Source organism: Canis lupus, chromosome 12 (genome assembly GCF_048164855.1).
Source record: "Canis lupus baileyi chromosome 12, mCanLup2.hap1, whole genome shotgun sequence".
NCBI classification, from domain to species: Eukaryota; Metazoa; Chordata; class Mammalia; order Carnivora; family Canidae; genus Canis; species Canis lupus.
In genome coordinates this window covers 45,700,968-45,721,407 of record NC_132849.1, presented here as the reverse complement: position 1 = coordinate 45,721,407, position 20,440 = coordinate 45,700,968, and the positions used below count along the sequence as shown (strand labels likewise).

The following is a 20,440-nucleotide window of genomic DNA, read 5'->3' as shown; positions in this document are numbered from 1 at the left end:
ATGAAGAGAGGAGGAAAGGATGCAGGGCGCAAGGCAGGTGAAGAGCAGAGGGAGGCCCGGCTAGGGGGCGCAAGGCCCAGATGCCTGTCCTGCCAGGCCTGACCTTGCTGTGTGATCTTGGGCAGCTCAGGAAACATGCCTTGAGCTGCAGTCTCCAGCAGACAGATGGGGATCATTCTTCTGCTCTGTGTATCTAAAAGGCTACTGTGAGGTCGCTTTTTTGCCAAACGCAGACACCATCCTCCAGGCCCTGAGCACAATCCCCTCACCAACCGGGCCAGCGGGGCCTGGGTGTCTCCCACGGCCTTCTTACCCCTCCCAGCCAGCCCACTACCAAAAAGGGAAATCTCTCCACCCAGCAGCAGATGTGACATGAGGCTTCCCACACATTTCCAGCCAACCAGGCCTGGACTCTGGAATTGGGCTGTCTGGGCTAGAAGACGGCTCCCAGGGGGCAGCCGGATGCAAACAGGATCTGATAGCTAAGGAGCAAATATCACAATGCCCACCGGGCCTCCTCCGGCTGCTCGGAGAAAGGCATCTGCGGGGGTGGGGGGTTCTCCCTGCAGTGGGAGCCACCAAGGCCAGCGGGGGGCTGGGAGGTGACCCCATGGAGGCTCCTTTCCCGCGGAACTCCTTCCAGATCTGCCGTGGGCTGCTGGGCAGAAGGGCCCTGGTTCCCACACTGCCCTTCCTGAGGTGGGGGAAGACTGAAGGCCTGTATCTGAACATCTTTCCTCTTTGTATTGTAACTCTAGCTCACAAGATGCCTTGTTTATGAGCGCACCGGGATCGCAATCCCCTAGAAGCCTCTCTGACTTCTCTGCAGTTGGCCTTGTGGCCGCTCAGCCTGGACGCCCCTCGCCTTCTCCTCCTGTGAACCCCACTCTGCTCCTTTGTAGGCGGGAATGGCAAACACTCCCCAGGAAGGGCCAGTTGGTAAGTAGTTAAGTTTTGAATACCGTGTCTGTACAGCTAGCACGGCAGTGACCCCACTACATTTACACATAAGTACTTGTTGTGGATGAAATTGCATCCCCCAGAAAGACCGTTTGGAGTGCTAACCCCCCGTATCTGTGAGTGTGAGCTGGTTTGGACATAAGGTCTTTGCAGATGTCATCAAGTCACAATGAGGTCCTCAGGGTGTCCCCTAATCCAGTATGACTGGTGTCCTGCTGGGAAAGTGGGATATTTGGTCACAGACACTCGGAGAGAATGCCATCTGAAGACGCAGACACAGGGGGAATGTGGCCAAGTGGAGACAAAACAGACATCTGAGCCAGGCTGCCACCTGCCAGGGAACCCCTGGGGATACCAGAAGCGGAAGAATCGAAGAAGGATCCTCCCTCGAGGGGTCAGAGGGAGTGGCACTGCAAGGGCCTCTTGTCTTGGGCTTCCAAGCCTCCGGAACTATGGGCCAAGAAATGGATTTCTTAAGCCACCTGTTTTGTGGCACTTTCTTTCCTTTTTTTTTTTTTTTTTAAGATTTTGTTTATTTATTCATGAGAGAGACAAAGAGAGAGAGAGAGAGGCAGAGACTTAGGCAGAGGGAGAAGCAGGCTCCCTGTGGGGAGCCCAATGCAGGAGTCGATTCCAGGACCCTAGGATCATGCCCTGAGCCAAAGGCAGACGCTCAACCACTGAGTCACCCAGGTGCCCATTGTGGCACTTTCTTACAGCAGCTCCAGGAAACTAATGCAACACCGAATTGGAATTTTATGTAGTGTTCACGTGTCACCAAATACTTCTTGGTATCATTTGTCAAGCATGCGAGGCACAGCAAAGACCCTGGGACGCCGTCTGGCCTTGCCCCCAGGGACTGAGAGTACCTCCTGACCACTAGCCCACTCAGAGAGCTGGCCATACCCTTCACTGGGGAAAGAAGGGCTTCAGCCCCCCATGAGCCATTCCCCTATCAGAACTCACTAGCCTGGGGTGACCCCGTTTCCATGCCAGGCAACCAGATCCTGTCCCAGACACCTGGTGTGGAGGGAGAGACTGAGTCAGCCAGAGCTGGTGCCGGGATTGGGAGGTTGTAAATGTGGGGTCACAGGCCTGTGAGAGGGGCCTTGAGAGGCACACAGAGTGAGCCGCCAGAGGCCAGGAAAGGGAACAGCTAAGCAGGAAGGCAGCCCGTAGAGCGCACATGGCCCCAGAGAAGAAACGCCACGTGGAGCCGCTGCCTGGTGTCCTTCCTTGCTGGGACACCTGCTCTGCAGCCTGCGGCCGGCGGTGCGCCCGAATGCCTGATTGCTTATCCCAGGTCCCTCTGATATAAGTAGCTGAGGTGGGCTTCCGGGCCTTGCAGCCAAACCAGTGGCCTCGGGGCAAGGTCATAGGGAAGGCAGGAAGGACTCAGCCCAAGGCAGGTCCTCAAGGCATCTTCCTCCATCCAACGAGGTCCCACCCACCGTCTAGGGCCGGGATGCCTCATTTCTGCCCAAGGAAGGCATCTGGGGTGACTTCTGGGAAGCAAAGGTCCCCCCAGGATAGTGGAAGGGAGCTGGGATTCCAGCCATTTTATTGGTAGCTGCAGTGGATCAAAGACTATTTCTAGGGGCACCTGGGGGACTCAGTGGTTGAATGTCTGCCTTTGGCTCAGGGTGTGATCCCGGGATCCTGGGATCAAGTCCCACATCGGGCCCCCTGCAAGGAGCCTGCTTCTCCCTCTGCCTATGTCTCTGCCTCTCTCTCTGTCTCTCTCATGGATAAATCAATAAAATCTTAAAAAGAAAAAGACTACTTCCATAATGTTGGATCTCATTTATGGAGGGCTTGTGTACATGCTCTCTCAAACACCCAAGGTGCATGTCTTAATCCTCACGACAACCCCAGGAAGGAGGCTATTCACTGTTCCCATTTTACAGATGATGAAACTGAGTCTTTGAAGACACTGATTATCACATGGCAAGTAAAGAGCAAGTATTCGATCTCTGGTCTTTTGGCTTCTTCTGCTCTGCCCCACTGTATTGTGACCATAATTAAGACCCATATTTCTGGAACGCCTGCGTCGCTTAGTGGTTTAGCACCTGCCTTTTGGCCCAGGGCGTGATCTCGGAGTCCCAGATTGAGTCCCGTATCGGGCTCCCTGCGAGGAGCCTGCTTCTCCCTCTGCCTGTGTCTCTGCTTCTCTCTCTCTCTCTGTGTCTCTCATGAATAAATAAATAAAATCTTAAAGAAAAAAAATAAGACCCCTATTTCTAGGTTTCATTCCTCTGACTGCTGTGGCCTTGAAATGTGAGTCAACCAGTTGCAGAGTAGGGGTAACAGTTCTGTACTCAAATTTTTCCAAGAGCTAAGCAGTCTCGTGGTGGTTTGAGGATAGCCAGCCACTAGTACGTTCTACAGGCCTCTGCCGTGTTTCCATCATCCTGAACAGACTGTGGTCTTCAGCGTAGACCCTCTGCCTTCCTCATTGTTAACTTTATCCTGAAAACCATATGTGACGGCAGCAAGTTGCTATTGGTTTTGGTTGGCCAGCCCCTCTCAACCCTATTTCCTTCTGGAAGCCGATTGTACCCTGTCCCCTTCAGGCTTATCACTCTGGCTCGGGAGATATAAGGCTATCAGCAGAATTCCACTGAGGCTGCGAGCTAGGAGCACATGCCCTCGGGGCTGTCGGTGGCCATCGTCCCCCCATCTGGAATCCGTCTGTTTACAGAAGGAAGCCAGGCAGAGCCAAACAAAAGATAGAAGTGGCAAGAAGCATGAGAGATCGAGAAGGAGAGAGAAAGCAAAAGAGAGGCATCAAAGCCCTGGTGCCAGGTCCTGACATCTGTTCAATTCCGTGACCAGTCCCACATCCTTCCTAACTCTGAGCCGGACTGTTTGTGCTTTGTTGAGCATGTGGTTCTGTAATATGTCACCGTGAAAACTCACTCCAGCGGGCTCGAGGGATGGAGGATGAACTGACCAGGAAGTTTCTCTCATGGTGGGAAGACAGCCAGCCCTGTATTCCTGTTGAAAGCAAAGTCAACCCCTAGAGCCTCCTCTTCTCATCTGTCCGCTCTGCCCTTTGGACGTGGATCGTATGTTCTACACAGGCCAACTCCGGGGCTCAGACACCTCTCAGAGCTTCCCAGGAGGGGCTCCAGCCACACGAAAACCCCAGTGGCAGTTCTGGGGACCCTGTCTCTCTGGTAAACCCCACAGCAATCCAAGCATCTTTGCTCTCCATCCCTCCACCCTCCACAGCTCTTCCAAGCTCTGCCGAGCCCTCTTCTATCAGCCTGACAGGACTCTGTGTTAACCCCTGACACCTCTTGTGACCTAGCCCATGCCACTGCCAACCCTCCACCTTCAAACTGGCCTTCCCTTCTCCCTATGCCATCCCCAAGTTTCTAGACACTCACTGCAAAGTTACTGGACCAGGCCTCCTTCCCCCGCCTTGTCCACAGGCCCTGTATCTCCTCTGCCTGGGGCCCTAGGGCCCCAGAGAGGCCTTGCTGAGTGCAGAGGGTGTTACTCTCGCCAGGCAGGCTGGCTCCCCACCCTGAGTGACGTTGGTTGAGACAACATGCAGTGTGGATGGGGGCCCCGTGCACACAGCCCAGTTCCAGAACGAGGGTGGGGTGAGGCTGCCTGAGAGTGGGGAGTGCCCACTAGCAGCCACGGCTCCAGAGGGCCGCCACTCACAAACAGCACGCATGTCGTAGTCCATTTTTATTTAAAAAACAAACACACACACACACATTTAGAGTCTGACAGTTGTTTAGAGTTTATGTACATAATATTTATATAGAGAAATGCACACACACATATGTATATATATGAGAATATATGTTATATCTAAGTAAAAATCTAGAAGTAAATATACAGAAACACCAATGATGGTGGCAATTTTAAAAACAAAGTTTTTAAAAATAAAGACTTTATTGAGGCACAATTTACATACAATAAGCTGTACCTGTTCTAAGAGCACAGTTAAATCAGTTTTGACAAAAATACGCACCCAGATAATCTCTGTGTGATATTTTAATTTTTTTACTGTGTGCCTTTCTGTAATTTCTAATTTTTAAATTCAGTGGACAAGTGCGACTTGAGTAATTGGATAAAACATGGACCAAGGGGTGGGGGGATCCTATGTCTCTGACCTTGCACTCTAGTGGAGGCTGGCCCCTTACAGCAGGCTGACCAGCAGTTACTAATCATTGCCACAGTCACGCCCTGAGGACCTGGTTAAAGCAGAAAGTTAACTTATTTTGTAGCTAAATGAACTGCAGCTCAGAGAGGTCAGCTGCTCACGAAATGTACAGTAAGAACCAATAGGAACAGTCTTGGGCCTCAGGTCCAGTGCTTTTTCCATATGCCATACTCAACAAAAGACCACACCACCAGGTGTGGGGACCCTGACTAAACTTTTTCCAGGCCTTTGTGGGGGATCCCTGGCTCCTCAGAGCTGCAGGGAATGAAGCCAGCAGCCTGTTCAGACATAGTAGCCACCTCCCTCTGGCCACTGATCTGCAGGAGGTAAATGGTGAATCTGGCCCAGGCTGGGAGGCCTGCTCCTTCCATGGACTTACTGACACCTCACCCAAACTCCAAAGGGATGAGCACCTGACAGCAGGACCCACTTCTTGCCCTTGTCCCCAGACTCCCCTGCATGGCAAGCTAGGACAGAGAGAGAGGCACCCCTGATCCCTGACAACACATGACACTTCCTCTCCACTTCCAAGAAGGAGCTCCTAACCCCCCACCCAACAGCTGAGTCTCCTGGGGCTGCAAACCCAGATGTCCTCACAGCCTCTCCTCTGACTCACTGTGACGAGAAGCCCAAGTGCAGAGAACTAATGTGGAGAACAGTGCACGGTCCACCAAGGGAGGAGGCTGCAGGCCAGGGTGACCCTGTACACATCCTAATCCGATGCCCATTCCCGGACCTTCCACACACACATGCACACACAGCATTTATCGTGCTTCCATATAGGCCAGCCCAGCCCTTGGTGCTGACCATTTACACAACAGTATCACTGAAATTCCTGCAGCGACCCCATTATTGTCCCCATTTCCCTAAGTGAGGAAACTGAGGCTCAGAGCAGCAAAATAGCCTTCCTAGGTTGGGGGCTCCGACCCAAATCATCCAGGACTCCTAGCCACTACACTCCTGCCACTGGCCAGCATCCACCAGTCCCCGTGCCCACGCCCACTTGCAGCACCTGAGAACTGCACAGAGACATCCCCGTGGGCACCCCAGCATAAAGGTGAGCCCCTAACACCCCTGCCCTTTCTCCATCCACTGTTCCACCTGCCATACAAATGGAGCAGGGGGCTCAGGGGACCTGGCTTGCCACAGACAGCAGCACACAATCTTTCCGGGGCCAATTTACTAATACGGGTCCTGAGCCCTTCCACCTGAAATTACATTTCAAACATTTATGCTAGAAAATAATCACATACGGACACCAGTGCACTCTCACTAGACCGTGCTCCTCTGCAGAAGAGGGTGCATCTGGGTCCCCAGGGGAATCCAGGTCACTATAGCAGATGAGCTCACCAGGCACCTGCACAGGGCCCTGCTCGGGTTGGGAGGGGGTGGGGCCCCCCACCCTCTGGAGGAAAAGCTGGATTAAATGAATTATGCTACATTTATGAGACAGGATAACACGCGGCCAAACAAAATGGTGTGTCCAAAGAGCAGTGATGTGGAAAAATGCTCATAGGAAAATGTTAACAGAAAAACAATACCTGGCACACAGTGAATTCTCAAAAAAATGTTAGTAATTATTATTTCAAAACAGTATGCTGATGGGGGCCTGGGTGGCTCAGTTGGTTAAGCATTTGCCTTCCACTCAGGTCGTAATCCTGGGGTCCTGGGATCGAACCCTGCTTCGGACTCTCTGCTCAGCAGAGACCTGCTTCTCCCTCTGCCTCTGAGGCTCTCCCTGCTTGTGCTCTCTTGCTCTCTCTCAAATAAATAAATAAAATCTTAAAAAAAACAATATACTGACAAATAATAATATGGCCTTAAATTAGTAAAGTTGTAGATGTGTCTCACGCAAAAGGAAAAAACGGATTCCAACAGCAGTTACCTCTGGGAGGTGCAATAAAGATGGTTTTTCACTTATCCCTTTTTCATTATTTTAAAGGTGCAATTAACATAATTTTAGACTGGGGAGTCATATTAACTTTTTTAGAAACCCATGGCTCACTCTCTTCGATGTGGAGGCTGCCTGAATTGCACAGGCACCCCTTCCATTGGGCAGACACCCTCCCCGAGGGAGCCCGGACAGTGGAAACAGCCTGCTGGGCTGGGATGTCAGACATACCTCCATCCAGCTTCTACCTGGAAGTTGTATACTCTTGATGAGCCTCAATATTCCCATCTGTAAAAAAGGCACAATTACGAGGTCTTTGCATAGGAATTAAACAAGCTAATAATTATTGCATGTAAAGATCTCGGCACAAGTCTGGACCCATGAGATCAATCACTGTTGGCAGCTGCGGGGGTAGGACTCCTTGTGTCTGGTGGACACTCAGTAATGAACTTTGCTTCCCTTCTCCTTGTCCTTAGTGCACTGTGGACGTAACCAACATTTATGCAGCTGAGTTGGAACAAACGGAGGTCCAGACATTGTGAAAAAAAGATTCCTGAAACCCTGCTCAGCCCAGCAAGAGGCTTCCTGAGAGCCGCTGTCCTGGAGATGCCCACGGGTGTGGGGCTGGGTGTGGTTACCCATTCATTCCACAAACATGTTACACACTTCTGGGGATGCGGTAAAGGACAAGACAGGGTCTGTTCCCGCTCTCCGGGATTTCCATTTTAGTGAGGGAGACACAATAAATGAATAAACAAAATGATTACTAATTATGATAAGAACTGCAAAGGAAAAAAATAAAATAAAAAATTTTTTAAATTAAAAAAAAAAAAAGAACTGCAAAGGAAATAAAAGGCTGAAACAGAAAATTAGGGGAGAGGAGGAGCTCCTAATCTGAGCCCAGGGTAGCCTCTCGTGGGGAAGCAGTACCAGTAGGAATGTCTGTGCACAGAAGAGCTATAAAATAAGAAATCTACCGAGGTTCCCCCCTGCCCTCGCTCCCAACACTCTGAAGAGGTAGCCCACTGGTGCGGTGGCTGGAGAAGGAGCCAGGACCGAGCGGGGAAGGGTAAGAGGCTTGTACACCCAGGTCCTTGAGGACAGAGCAGGGACCCACCACAGGGTGGACCAGCCCAGGACCAGCCCAGGACCAGCCCAGGCTGTGTGAGAGGTAGAGTAGGGCAGGACTCCCAGATGGTAGCGTGAAGAGAGGGTTTGAAATCCGTTGCCACTACGGGCCCGTAACCATGAGCAGCGTATGTATCTCATCTATAAAATGGGATAATAGTACTTAGCACAGAAGGTCATAAAGATGAAATGATCAACACAGAATGATTTCTGGTACAAACTGAGCCCTCTGTATAGGTTTAGTTACAACAGCGATTGGAGCTATTACCTAAGAGTTCTGTACAGACTTGGTTGGGCCCCGAGAGTAGTGCCGAAACCTAGAAAATTTCTGAGCTTTTGTTTTAGCGGAGAAGAGAGACAACACACAGGTAAGCCAGGTCCTGAGTAAGAAGTCCTGAGGGTGAGAGCTATGGAGATAATACATCAGATAGAAAGGGGCAGGCACAGAAGTACTTGAGAAGGAGTGGTCAGGGAGTGTTTCTCTGAGCTGAGACCTGAATGGGGGAAAGAGGCTGAGGAGGGAGGCCAGCAAGACTTCCAGGGAGAGGGGACAGCACGTGCAAAGGCTCTGTGATGGGAAAGAGCTTGGCCTGCTCCAGGGAAGGGAGGCCTGCGGCTAGAGCACCTGGAGCAGCTGAGGGTGGGGCTTTGCAGGCTGGGGCAAGAAGGGTTTATTCTGGTTGCAGTAGCACACAGCTGATGGGTGTTTAAAGGGTTTGATTTTTTTCTTTTTAAGATTTTGTTTATTCATTTGAGAGAGCACGAGCCAGGGGGAACAACAGAAGGAGAGGGAGAAGCAGACTCCCACCCAGCAGGGAGCCCGACGTGGGGCTCGATCCCAGGACCCGGGGGGATCATGAGCCGAAGGCAGACGCTCAACCGACTGAACCCCCCCCAGGTGCCCCAAAGGGTTTGACTTTTAATAAGATTATTCTGTATGTTGAATGGGCTGGAAGGGACAGGGACAGAGCAAAGAGATCTGTTGTGGCATGATGGGGACAGAGACCAGGTAGGGGACAGATGAGGACTTGGGGAACAGCGGTGGAAGAAAGGTGGTGAAAAATGACCCAAGTGAGGATATATTTAGAGGTGAGTCTGTCGGACCAAGCTGGTGAGCTAGCAGTGGGATGTGACGGAAACAGGAATGGAGGAGGAGCCCCAGGGTTTTGATGCTAATTAAGCATCAGTTACTAAGCTGTAGAAGTGTCAGAGCAAGTTGGGAGGAGACCAAGAGTTCTGGATTTATGGGGGAAATTTTTGGTTTTGTTTTGGTTTGGTTTGGTTTTGAGAGAGAGAGCGCGCAGGGGAGGGGCAGAGGCAGAGGGAGAGAGAATCTTAGACTCGACATGGGACACCTGGGTGGCTCAGCAGTTGAGCGTCCGCCTTCAGCCCAGGGCCTGATCCCGATCCCGAGATCGAGTCCCACATCGGGCTCCCTGCATGGAGCCTGCTTGTGTCTCTCTCTCTCTCTGTGTCTCTCATGAATAAATAAATAAAATCTTAAAAACAAAACAGACTGGACGCCGACTCAATCTCACGACCCTGAGATTACGACCCGAGCCCAAATCAAGAGCTGGACACTTAACCAACTGGGCCACCCAGGGGCCCCAAGAGTTCTGCTCTTGAGAGGTCACCTTTGAAGTGCCCGTGTCACACCCACATGGAGAGGCCAAGCAGGCAGCTGGATAGGAGAACCTGGGCGTCAGGGGAAATCGATGTGAAAGCAGACGTGGGATCCCCTGTGCCCTCCAACATTTAGAGAACAGGAAAGAGCCCAGGAAAACACAGGGTATGATGTCAGGAGCCTAGGGAAGAAGATGTTTCAGGGAGGAGGGAGGCCACCCAGACCCCAGCTCCTGAGAGGTGACATGGGGTGGGGGGTGAGGGCCTCTTGGGGCAGATGGACAAGAATGGGAGTAAGAAAGTGGAGTCATCAAATCCCAGGGGTGCTTTCAAGTTTGCTGTAAAGTGGAGCAAAGAAATAGGGCATCTGGAGGGAGGTCAAGGGACAGTGTGCCCATGTGTTTAAGACTGATGGTGCCATTAAGAAAATGCTCAGGGAGAAATAGATTAATGGTGCCAGGCTGGAGAGCCATGGCCAAGCAGGAGGACAGAGCGGGATTCAGAGCCAGACAAGGGCGATCCTAGTGGAGGGAGATCCCAGAGCTGGACAGGAGGGACAGGTTGGGGCAGGAAGGGACAGAAAGATTGCAGAAGTTCTGGGCCAAGCAAACCCGGGTGATCTACACTACTCATTGTTACATGAGCCAAGTCAGCGCCAGGCTAGGGATGGTCATGCAGCCAGAGGTGGGCGCCTTGTGTTCCATCAGAGCAAAAGCTTCCAAGAGGCTTCAGACTTCCTCCCTTAACCCACATCTACCCACTTTGGTCAAAGGCCCGGACTCAGCAAAGGCTGAGTTGAGTGGCACTGTGTCTCCACAGGCAGGGCTCCCTCCCTCCCCAGACCCCCAACCACCCCCACACTTGGGCTGGGGGAGGGGGCATCAGAAGCCACATGCCTGACAGATAAGACCCAGGTTTCCAGTGAGAAGACTGAGCTCAACACCCGTAGCTAACCTACCCTGGGCCACACAGGATTCAGATCCCGGCACTCTAAATGCTGTTGTCTTTCTTCTGATACAGTTCAGGGCACTTGGGACTTCATAACCCCCAAACCTCCAGACTCCCCTCTCTCCCCCAACCCAGCTGTACTCTAAGATTCCAGCTGAGAAGAGCAAAGTATGCCACTGAGGTGAGTGAGCCTCGTTCCTTTAAAAGTATATTGGGACCAAAGAGAAAGGGAGCTTTGGGGGGTGATGCCAGGAGGCCATTAGAGGGGAGCCCTGTCCCCCGCGGATGTGACTTTCTTATGCCATCTTCAACACACACTCTCTTTCCTTCACTGAAGCCGCTCACTTAACACCCACATCCCCCAGGAAGGGCACCCACCACCCGCCTATCACCTCTGGCTTTGCTGTATGGCTTTGGCCTCCCCAACCAAGCAGCTTCCAGACAGCCTCTTGTCTCCCTCTTTCCTATATTCCACCCCAGATTCACCACGGTGATCTTGCTGAGCCCAGGGAAGTTTCTCCTGAACCAGCAAGCTGTGCCTGGTGGTGTGCAGTGTCTCCACCCCACACCCAGCAGACCCACCTGGGCAGTCCCGTGGGCTATGGACCCTGTCACTTCACAACTGCCTGACTCCTGCCCAGCCCTGACCCTTCTCCCTCTCTCCTTACCACTCCACCATCAAATGGTACCTTGTTTAAATGCAGGAACTTCATAAGATGGCTTTTACTAAGGAAATGGCCCCGACAGCTCCTTCCCATAAGCTCTGGCCATATGGCCCTTCTCCCGCTCAGATGACACTGGGGCGCTCCAGTGTGGCTTTCAGAGCTAGAGGGTACCGATGACACCCTTCCTTTCTCCTTGGCCTTGGAACTAGAGTCTCAAAGATTCAGTGTGAATTCCATCCTCCACAGGCTTCCTCCAAGGCAGGCACTCCCAGTGAGCTCATTTTCAAAATTTAGTGACCAAACTATGTTGCTTCCACCTCCAGCTTCTTGCTACAGATTTCTAGTTTCTTGGGCGGGGGAGGGGATGCCTTGAGCCTTCCCTTCCCCACTGGGATTAACACATTTCTGAGTTGGTCAAACTAAGGACTATGTTTGCTTTTTTTCCTCCACCGAGAGCCTCAGAGCTGAAGATCTACTATATGTCTGCTGACCACTTGGAGGAAATCAGGCCAAAATGTCAGGAGCCAACCCAAATCTTCATCTCTTTACCCCAGTACATCTCACTTCTGGGAATCTAGCTTAAGAAGAAAAAATACAAAATATGGAGGGGAAAAAAACCAACACATAAAGATATTTATTGCAGCTCTATTTATAGTTAAAATAAAATGCATATATATAGAAACAGATATCCAACAAGAAAATACCATGCAGCCATTTGAAAAAAAAGCATTCTACAGCAACACTGAAAAATAGAGAAAAAAGTAGGATAAAAGTTAAATGTACAATTTTGTAAAGAAAAGTGCCCATGAGAAAAGCTTATTTTTTCCCTTTTTCTCAAATTTCCCATTTAGAATTTCTCTCAGAGCAGCCAACAAAGTGGTGCAGTCCTAAACCTCTCCCGAAGTTTAAGGTAGGAAAGAAACCTTGACTAATCCTCTCTTAAGCAGCCATTGGCCCTGACCTGCTTGGCACTTAGGAAATAGAAACACCACAGGGAATGCCGGGGTGTTAGAGCTGAGATGTGGCAGGAAGATCTCGTTCCTCTGTGTGTTCAGATTCCAGTTTTTAGATAGTGGAGACTAGGAACTAGTGACTCTTAGACAAAGAGTCGTGAGGATGAAGGGGGCATTGCATACAGATGAACTCTTCAAGCCATAAGGCACCATCCACTTGCAAGCCAGTTCTGAGGAGGCGCTGGGACATATGCAGGGTTCAAGGAAGCCCAGTGGATGCCCAGATGGCCGTCCAGGACCTCCTGACTGCACTCCCAGTGGCCCAAAGCACTGCTGGCCAGGGGGCAGAAAAGGGATCTACCCTCAGAAGAGCTGAAATGGGCTGATTTCCTGCCGACTGGCCCCCTCTTCTGCCTGCTTTCTGGAAGTACCCAGAACAATGTTGGCCTTGCCCCGTCAGGGTTTGCAAACCTCTCTCCATGCTCTCATTTAGGCCAAATGCCTCTGCTTGTGCCAGGGTCCCCTGCAAAGTCCAGATTGTCTACCTCCCAGAAACCCCCTAGGGAAGGGAACAGTGCCCGTAACCAAAGCCCTCGGCTCGTCTGACCCAGGCACTGGCATGAGGCCCACCTCTCTCCGCTCCAGCCCGAAAGCTCCTACCCCTTGGCCCAGAACAGAATTTACTCTTCCAGTGAACTTGTCTCACTACGTAACTGATGCTTGAGCTTCAACTTGACCAGACAGTCCCTTTTTCCTGCCCAATCTACAGCCCAATTTAATGCTCATGCAGGTGATGTTTTCAAGGGAGAAACTGCCTGGCCTGGACCCCATGCCAGTCCCTCCCCAGTCTGGCACTTGACCCCTCCAGGAAGGCTGTGAACAGTCATGTCAGGGAGAAGGAGACGCAAGACAAAAGGACATTATTACGGTGCTTTTTCCGTTTTTCTTTTTGCACAAAAACAGTCCATTTATTCAAGTGTTCTCCAGCACAAGTACATTAGAAAGGAGCTTTATTATATTCTTCTGGGCACAAAAAAAAAAAAAAATGTGATGAAGGCGGAACTGACAGACTTTCTACATCTGCTGTACGCATTGATCTCTTTAATTATTTCATAAACAGCTATGTCACGAGCATCACTTACACAGAGATACAACAGAACACCAGGGGGACGGGGCCGGGGGACCCGCTGGGGGCGGGGGGGCCCTCTCCCACGCCCCTCCTTGGATGTCCCAGAACCAGACTGTGAAATGTACATTATTATTTTCAATAAATAGAGAAGCAACCCTAAAAAAAAAATACAGTGGTGAAAGGATGCTGGAACCAGGAAAACAAACAAACGGAAGAAGAAGAAGAAGGAGAAGGAGAAGGAGAAGGAGAAGGAGAAGAAGAGAAGAGGAGGAAGAAAAAGAAGAAAAAAAACCCAAAGGAAAAAGAAAAAAAAAAAAGGAAAAAAAGAGGAACTGAAGAGAAAGGGGGGTGGGGAGGGGCGGGGAGGAAGTCCTGCATTTAGCTGCGTGGAATGTGGAGTAAAAGTGCTCTGCCGCCGGGGTCAAAGCGAAATCGTCTGTAACAGTAAAAGGTATTACCAAATCAGCTACAGAGTTTATTCTTCAGTATGAATACATGATTTCCCACAAATAAGTAAGCACCCGCTACTTCAATGCCTCAGCTAAAACACATGAAATCGCTCATTTAGTTTTCAAGTACAAAGTTAAAATGCCTTTTTAATAATAATATATCAGAGTAAAATAATAGTCTCTTTTAAACTCCACTACAAGAAAACAAAACAAACAGTCATTGTCCAGACAGCAGACTTAATTTAACAATATATATTTTTAATAAAATGTTTTAGCACCTTGTTGAGTCACCTCCTCCCTCTGCGTATTCTAAGAAATTTCGGCATTTTTTGGGTTGGTTGGTGAATTCTAGGGCTGTGCGACCGAATCAGTCTGGGACGTGAAATGGGACTGCGGGCGAGGCTTTTGATCCCTGCTCATCTCCTCAGGCGTGGGGTGGGGGGAGGGCTGGAGGCTGCTGGACTGGGGGTGGGGGGGAGTCACCCGCCTGCCCGTAAGGTGGAGCAGATTTGGGGGGGGGTTTCCAGTTACCAGAGTTCCAGGAGTCCGCGGGCCTCCGTTCAGACAATTCAGCCCGTCACAACTAGCAAAGGGACCCTGCGTGCTCGTCCTCGGGGTTCAGACCTGCCTGTTCCTCTCACCCCAGAAGCCCCACTGCTGAGGGAAAGGTCACCAAACAAAGGCCCGCTTCGGCCAGGTCTCTGAGACACAAGGGGACGGGAGGGCTGCCCTCGCTTCCCAAAGACACCCAAGCTTTCCTTTACCACAATGTAAAGAGATTCGAGAGCTTCTGCTAGCATTGTGGAGTCAGTCAATCCTTGCCATTAATCTTCCCTCTTTCCTCCCAGACCCTGCAAACAAGCGTAGTTAATCCCTGCCTCCGCGGGGTCAGGCCATGCTAGCTCCAGGCCAGTCCTCCATAGCACCCTCCCATCCTGTGCTGGAGCAAAGCCTTCAGCTTTCCTGCCAAGGACAACTCCAGTGTCACCTCAAATCACAACCCTAGGAGCAACCAGACTAGACAATGCCCAAAGAAAAATTCAGATTCCTCACCTCCTGGGATCAGTATGAGGCCTGGCTAGAAACTCTCTTCTCGCCAGAATCTTGGGTCAGCTATCCCCCTGACCAAGGGAAACAGCCAGTCCTCTCCAGATCACGGTGCCAGGGAGGCCCCAAGGCCCTAATCCACAGCTTGAGGGGGCTAACGACTCCTCTGGAAGGCCCTAGTGCCATAGCAACTCTGGCCAAGCAGAACGGCGGCAGGAATTCAAAACCTCCTCCAAGATCTACTTTACATATACTTAGATCATCAAGCATAGGAAGACTACGGGTTGCAGTTTTCTGCAGAACACCTCCCAGATGGCTCCACTGAAATATTCCCTCTCTTGCTCCTGCGACAGACCTTCTTGTGCTAGAGATGGCGGGTATTCCCATCTAGGCTTTCCCAGAACTGTCAGCAAAGCAGGAAGGAGGGAGAGCAGTTCAATGTCCAACAGCCTTTCCTGCTGCCGGGTCTGCCTGTCCCAATCCACACCCTAGCGACTCACCAAGACTCCTACGGGCATTTCTACCAGACAACCACTCCCAGGCCTGTCTCAAAAGCTAAGAGGTCCTGGATGCTCTTTGGGGAAGTTTGCTTTCTAGAATAATGTTCAATAGCAGGAAGACTCTGGGGTCTAGAGAGAAAAACAGATAGTAAGAGGCTCATGTCATCTGTTGACTGCAAGAACTCTCTCCCCACCCGAGTCTTCACCTGTGGTTCCCCCAGCCTACTGCTCTCCAGTCAGTCCCAAGGGTAGGGGCTTAGCACCAGCCAGCTCAAGGCTGGCCCACAGGGCTCAGCAGCCGCCTGCGAGAGACTCACTTACTCCTCAAGCAGGAGACTGATGGCTCTGTGACTCTGGCACAAGCCCCCGGCGACTTACCCCAGACAAAAACCACCAATCTCTTTGGCACCACCTTCCACTTGGCACCTGCAACAATTAGGGAGGCACCATCCTCAGTCCCTGGAAGCCCTGGTTTCCAGGGGTAAATGTCATCAGAAAGAAAATCCCACTGGGGACACACTCCAGAATTTTCCGGAGGCCTTCTTGGTTTCTCCTATTCCACGCTTCTATCCGCAGCTTTACGAACCACAGCAAGTGCAACGACCCCCACCTTAAATCCTCATACAACTCTACGTCAGCCAAAGCACAAAGCCTTCAGAAGGCGACTGGATTTGTGTCCCCAGAAGCGCCCCACCCAGGGCTAGCAGCAGACTGTTGTGAGCATCTGAAGTGGTCAGGTTGGCACATTCCCAAGGTCCCCTGTGCCCTCCCAAGTTCTGATGGGGGACCAGGCCTGTGGGTTGAGCTGGAAGAAAAGCTGGTGATAACTGTCATCTGGCCCATTCCAGGGCCTAGTCAGGTTGTTGGGACCAGGAGGAACAAGTGCTCTTAAGTACATCAGCCACAACAACCAGGCCTCCTCCCAGCAAGCTGGCCAGCCCACACTAAGCCCTCAGGCTTGCCGTGTTCCATGGCTACCAAGTTTCTTCCCCACATCAACCCCCCCCCACCCCGCGCCCATGGGGTGGAGCTTGGACCATCAGGAAAGGCAAACTCCTTCACATAAGCAGTGGGGAAAAGGCCCAGGAGGGCCAGGAGAGCTGGGAAGTCTGTTTGCAGAGGAAGGCCCATGAAGGGCCGGTCCCGACACCGGGGGCTGTGAAGACCATAGCATTGGCCAGTGGGGGAGGGAGCACCTTGGACTGCCTGATGCAGCCCCTCCTCCCCGCAGCCCTCCTGGAGTGCTGCTGGTGGACCCAGGCCAGGAAGATGGGGCCCGGCTGGAGAAGGAGGGGGCAGGGCGAGCACCACAGTTAGGTACAGGGATTCCAACAAGGGAGAGACAGAGGTATCCCCCCTCCTAGCTGCTCCAGCCCCAAGGGGGCTCATCATGGCCACCTGCCACCACGTCACAGAGCTGGCAGGAAGCACCTGGGTGGGATCTTAAAAACCAATCTGACCAGGAAACCAGTAGCTTGAAGCCCAGGACCAAGCACCTCTAAAAGGAACGGGAGACTGTGGCCACCAGCTGTGAGCTTACTCCTGAGCAACGAGCAAGGGATTCAAAGCCTTGGTTTAGTTTTGTCACCAATTGCTAATTTCCTTTATTCAAAAGATAAGTTTCACTGTCCCATTTTTTTTTTCCCCAATGGAAGCCCCCTGGCCAAGACAGACCTGGATGTCAAATTTTATTTTGGTTGGGGGAGAATAGGTAGGGGGAGTCGAGGGCTGACTTGACTGGTGCCTAGAGTTGCAGGTCAGTATCACAGGTTGCTAACAGAAGAATCTTTTGACATCACCAGGGGCAAAAGAGATAGAACGCTACCTGCTAGAGGAGAGCACCTGCGGAAATAAAACCTCCTCCTTTTCCTGCCTTCAGCACCTAGCAACTTCTGGGATTGACGGTCTACCTGCAATCAGGGCAACAGAGGTAAAGAGCTGCAGGGCCGACGCCACCAAGTCCTGAATCCTGGGGAGGAGCGCTGGGAGCCCCCTGGCTGTGTGTGCGTGTGTGAGTGCGCCCATTCTGCATCGGTAGAAATCTGTTCCTGTGTATGCGTGTGGGATTGATTGATTGGTGTGGGGCTTATGTCTGCAGTGGGACCTGGGGCTCAGCACTCTGAGCCCCCTTGTCCCGCTCCCCACTACATAATATTTCTTATACATGACCCTATCTATGTATTTAATATAGCGCCTATCACCATAGGCCCTATCTTTCTAGGGATGCGAACTTGGGACCATGTGCTTGACAGCACACCTCCCAGCCCTGCCAGTCCCAGGAGGTGCCATCCCCCCTCCCATTATAAAATATATATCTCTATATGCCACATATCTACACCCCATCTATCCAGGCAAGCATCTGCCCATTGGGCCCTCACCCTGGAGCCACCAACGCTGGCCCTGCCTACCGCCGACACCAGGCTGCCTGCCTCGGTAGGAGGTGGAGCCAAGTGTCCGCACACATGGGGCTCCAGGTGCTGCTGGCTCCAGGTGCGAGCACAGCTATCATCAGACCAAGTACTAGAAAAGAAATACACACCACTCCAATCATACACACGAGGAGAGAGATGGCCCGGTCCTCCCTCCAGCCCTGACACACGTGACTCAAGAGGAGGGGAAGTAGAAGAGAAGAGGGACGCGCCCAGAAGGCCGGCCTCAGGGGACTCCCCTGGCAGCCCGGCTGTCGCTGCGCCCGGTGGCCCACCTGGCCCGAGGGGTGGGGAGCCAGGGCACCAGGGCCACCACTTACTCAGAAGCACCCTGCTCCCCGCACCTTGGTTTATAACCGAAAGGAAGGGGGGGTTGGGTTTTTGTTTTCTTAAAGAAAATCTGAAAACAAACATAATTATAACCAGAACCATAAGAATAATTATAACAAAAGGTGTCATCAGCCTCCCAGTATAAAACTGCAGCCTTTGGAGATGACCAAAAACATCACATTCCAGGGGCCGGAAGCCGCCTTGTGCACAGAGGGTGGATGGTGAGGGCCTCATAAAAGAACACACAAAAGGCGACTTAGACAGGAAAGCACCAGTACGTTTTGTATGTTTTTTTATTTGCTCCAGGTGGGGTTTTTAACGGTCACTTTCCCACACTCTGGATAATTTCTGATCCCACCACAAGGAGCCCTCGAATCGGCTAATGTGAGAAATTGGGAATGAAGACCCCTTTATCCTGCCATCTTGCCGAGGGAGTCTCCTTTTTTTTGGAAAAAAAAAAAAAAAATCGAAAGGTTATTGCGTGAGCCTGGATGAATCCCACTCTCAGCCCTCCACGGTCCGGCCCACCCCGTCTCACCCCTGTTTTTGGCAGGGAGAAGTGGGAGTACGTGGGTCCCGAATTCTCCTCCTTCGCCTTGTTAAACACCAGGGGGAAAGCCCGCCATGGCAACGATTCACCTTCAAGCTGCCTCCCTTCTCCATCCAACGTTAAAACCCTTTGCACATAAGGCAACGTGGAAGCTGATGTTTTTACTCATCTCGCTGTTTTAAAGCACCATTATGAAGTCAGGTTGTACAGTAGTTAACAGTACCTTTTATATATATATCTCATATCTATCATATATATATAAACTGTAAACAAGAGGTAACAGCGGCTTCTAGAAACTGATTTTCTTCAAGGTTTCCTGTGTGGTAGGCACCTGAAATACTGTATAAAAGGGTCTTGTGTGATCTGTCTCCCTGCTGCTCGTTGGGCTCTGTTCTGCATGACCAGGAATGGTGCTGGCAAGACAGCTCAGCGGCTGGAAGGAAATTCTGCCGCTGAGCGTCACTATTTTCCGCCCCCTGCTTGTGCTCCTATCTGATCAGGCTAGAGACAACAACAAAAAAAGATATATAGTTAAAAAAAAAAAATCTCCAATATATAGATTTCTGTAGAATTTCCTTTTTTTTTCTCCTGTCCTTCCTCTGCAAGGTATTGTTACTATTTCCTGTTACTGGTTTTTGCTGCAATAAACCCTCTTGTTTCAATCACAGCAAGAAACAAAAACCCAAACGAACAGAAAACCCCTCTGAAAAGAGTAGAAAACAAAAGGTTTGACCAAAAAAAAGGGGGGGGGGGGAGAGATGGGAGGGAGCTTGGTTTTGTTTTTAAATAGGACTGAAGATTAACATTGAAAAATCAGGAGATGACGTCCAACCCTTTGTGCAAGGCAAAGCCCTCCGGTACTTCCGCCTCTGGTTTTTGTTTTAAATTTCCTTTTTCTCTTCTGGGTGCTGATACTTCTCTCCATCCTCATGTTGTTGGTGTTTTGTGTCTTTTTTTTTTTTTGTTTAACTTTGTGTCACTACCTCAGTCTGCCCTCATGTCCCTTACACACAAGCAAAATATTCCTTCAGCGGAGCGAAGAGGTGGCGGATGACCGGCACGCTCCACGACCGGCCCAGCAGTCTCTGCCTCGCCAAGCGGCTCATGTTGGAGACATCGGTATAGTGGACAGGGAAGCCAAACACCCTGGGGAGAAAAGGCAGAAAGGGCAGGGGGTTGGGGGCGGTGATCGTGGACGGGTGCGACCCGGCTGCATCTTCCGTCTTTTGTCACCCATCACAACCCGGGCCCCCTGCCACTTGCCGTGCATCTGAAGGGAGAAGACACCCGCTGACCGGGAGTGGCCACACAGCAGAAACAAAGTTAGCATTTGGGGAAAAACAGATCCAGAGTCTGTCGGTAATAAACACACCTCCCTAGTACCTTCCCCCGAGAGCAAATACTTGACCAAGGAGCCGTGCTGCTGCCTGGCTGGAGAAGCTTCAGCCTTCCGTTTGCTCCGGGTGTGCGTGTAAAGGGTCACTTCGGCTAAACTGCGACTACACTGGGGGCGAGGAGGCCGTCTAGCCCAGGCGATTAGTTTATACCCAGTCAGGACGTGAGGCCATGTAGCCTGCCTGGTCCTGTGCCATCCTGGTTTGCAAAGTCCCCAAAACGAGTAGTGAGAGTGGAGGAAGCTCCTGGGGTTGCACTGT

General features: G+C 51.4%; 1 protein-coding gene across 1 annotated transcript in view; it reads right to left on the bottom strand.

Moving 5' to 3' along the window:
• Positions 1–18,510: 18,510 nt before the first annotated feature.
• The window catches only part of DNMT3A (DNA methyltransferase 3 alpha), a 98,432-nt gene continuing 96,502 nt past the window's right edge, over positions 18,511–20,440 (bottom strand). Inside the window, exon 23 of the mRNA XM_072770837.1 lies at positions 18,511–19,931. Within this exon, the coding sequence (XP_072626938.1) occupies positions 19,790–19,931 (142 nt within the window). The 3' untranslated portion in view covers positions 18,511–19,789. The remainder of the gene's footprint in view (positions 19,932–20,440) is intronic.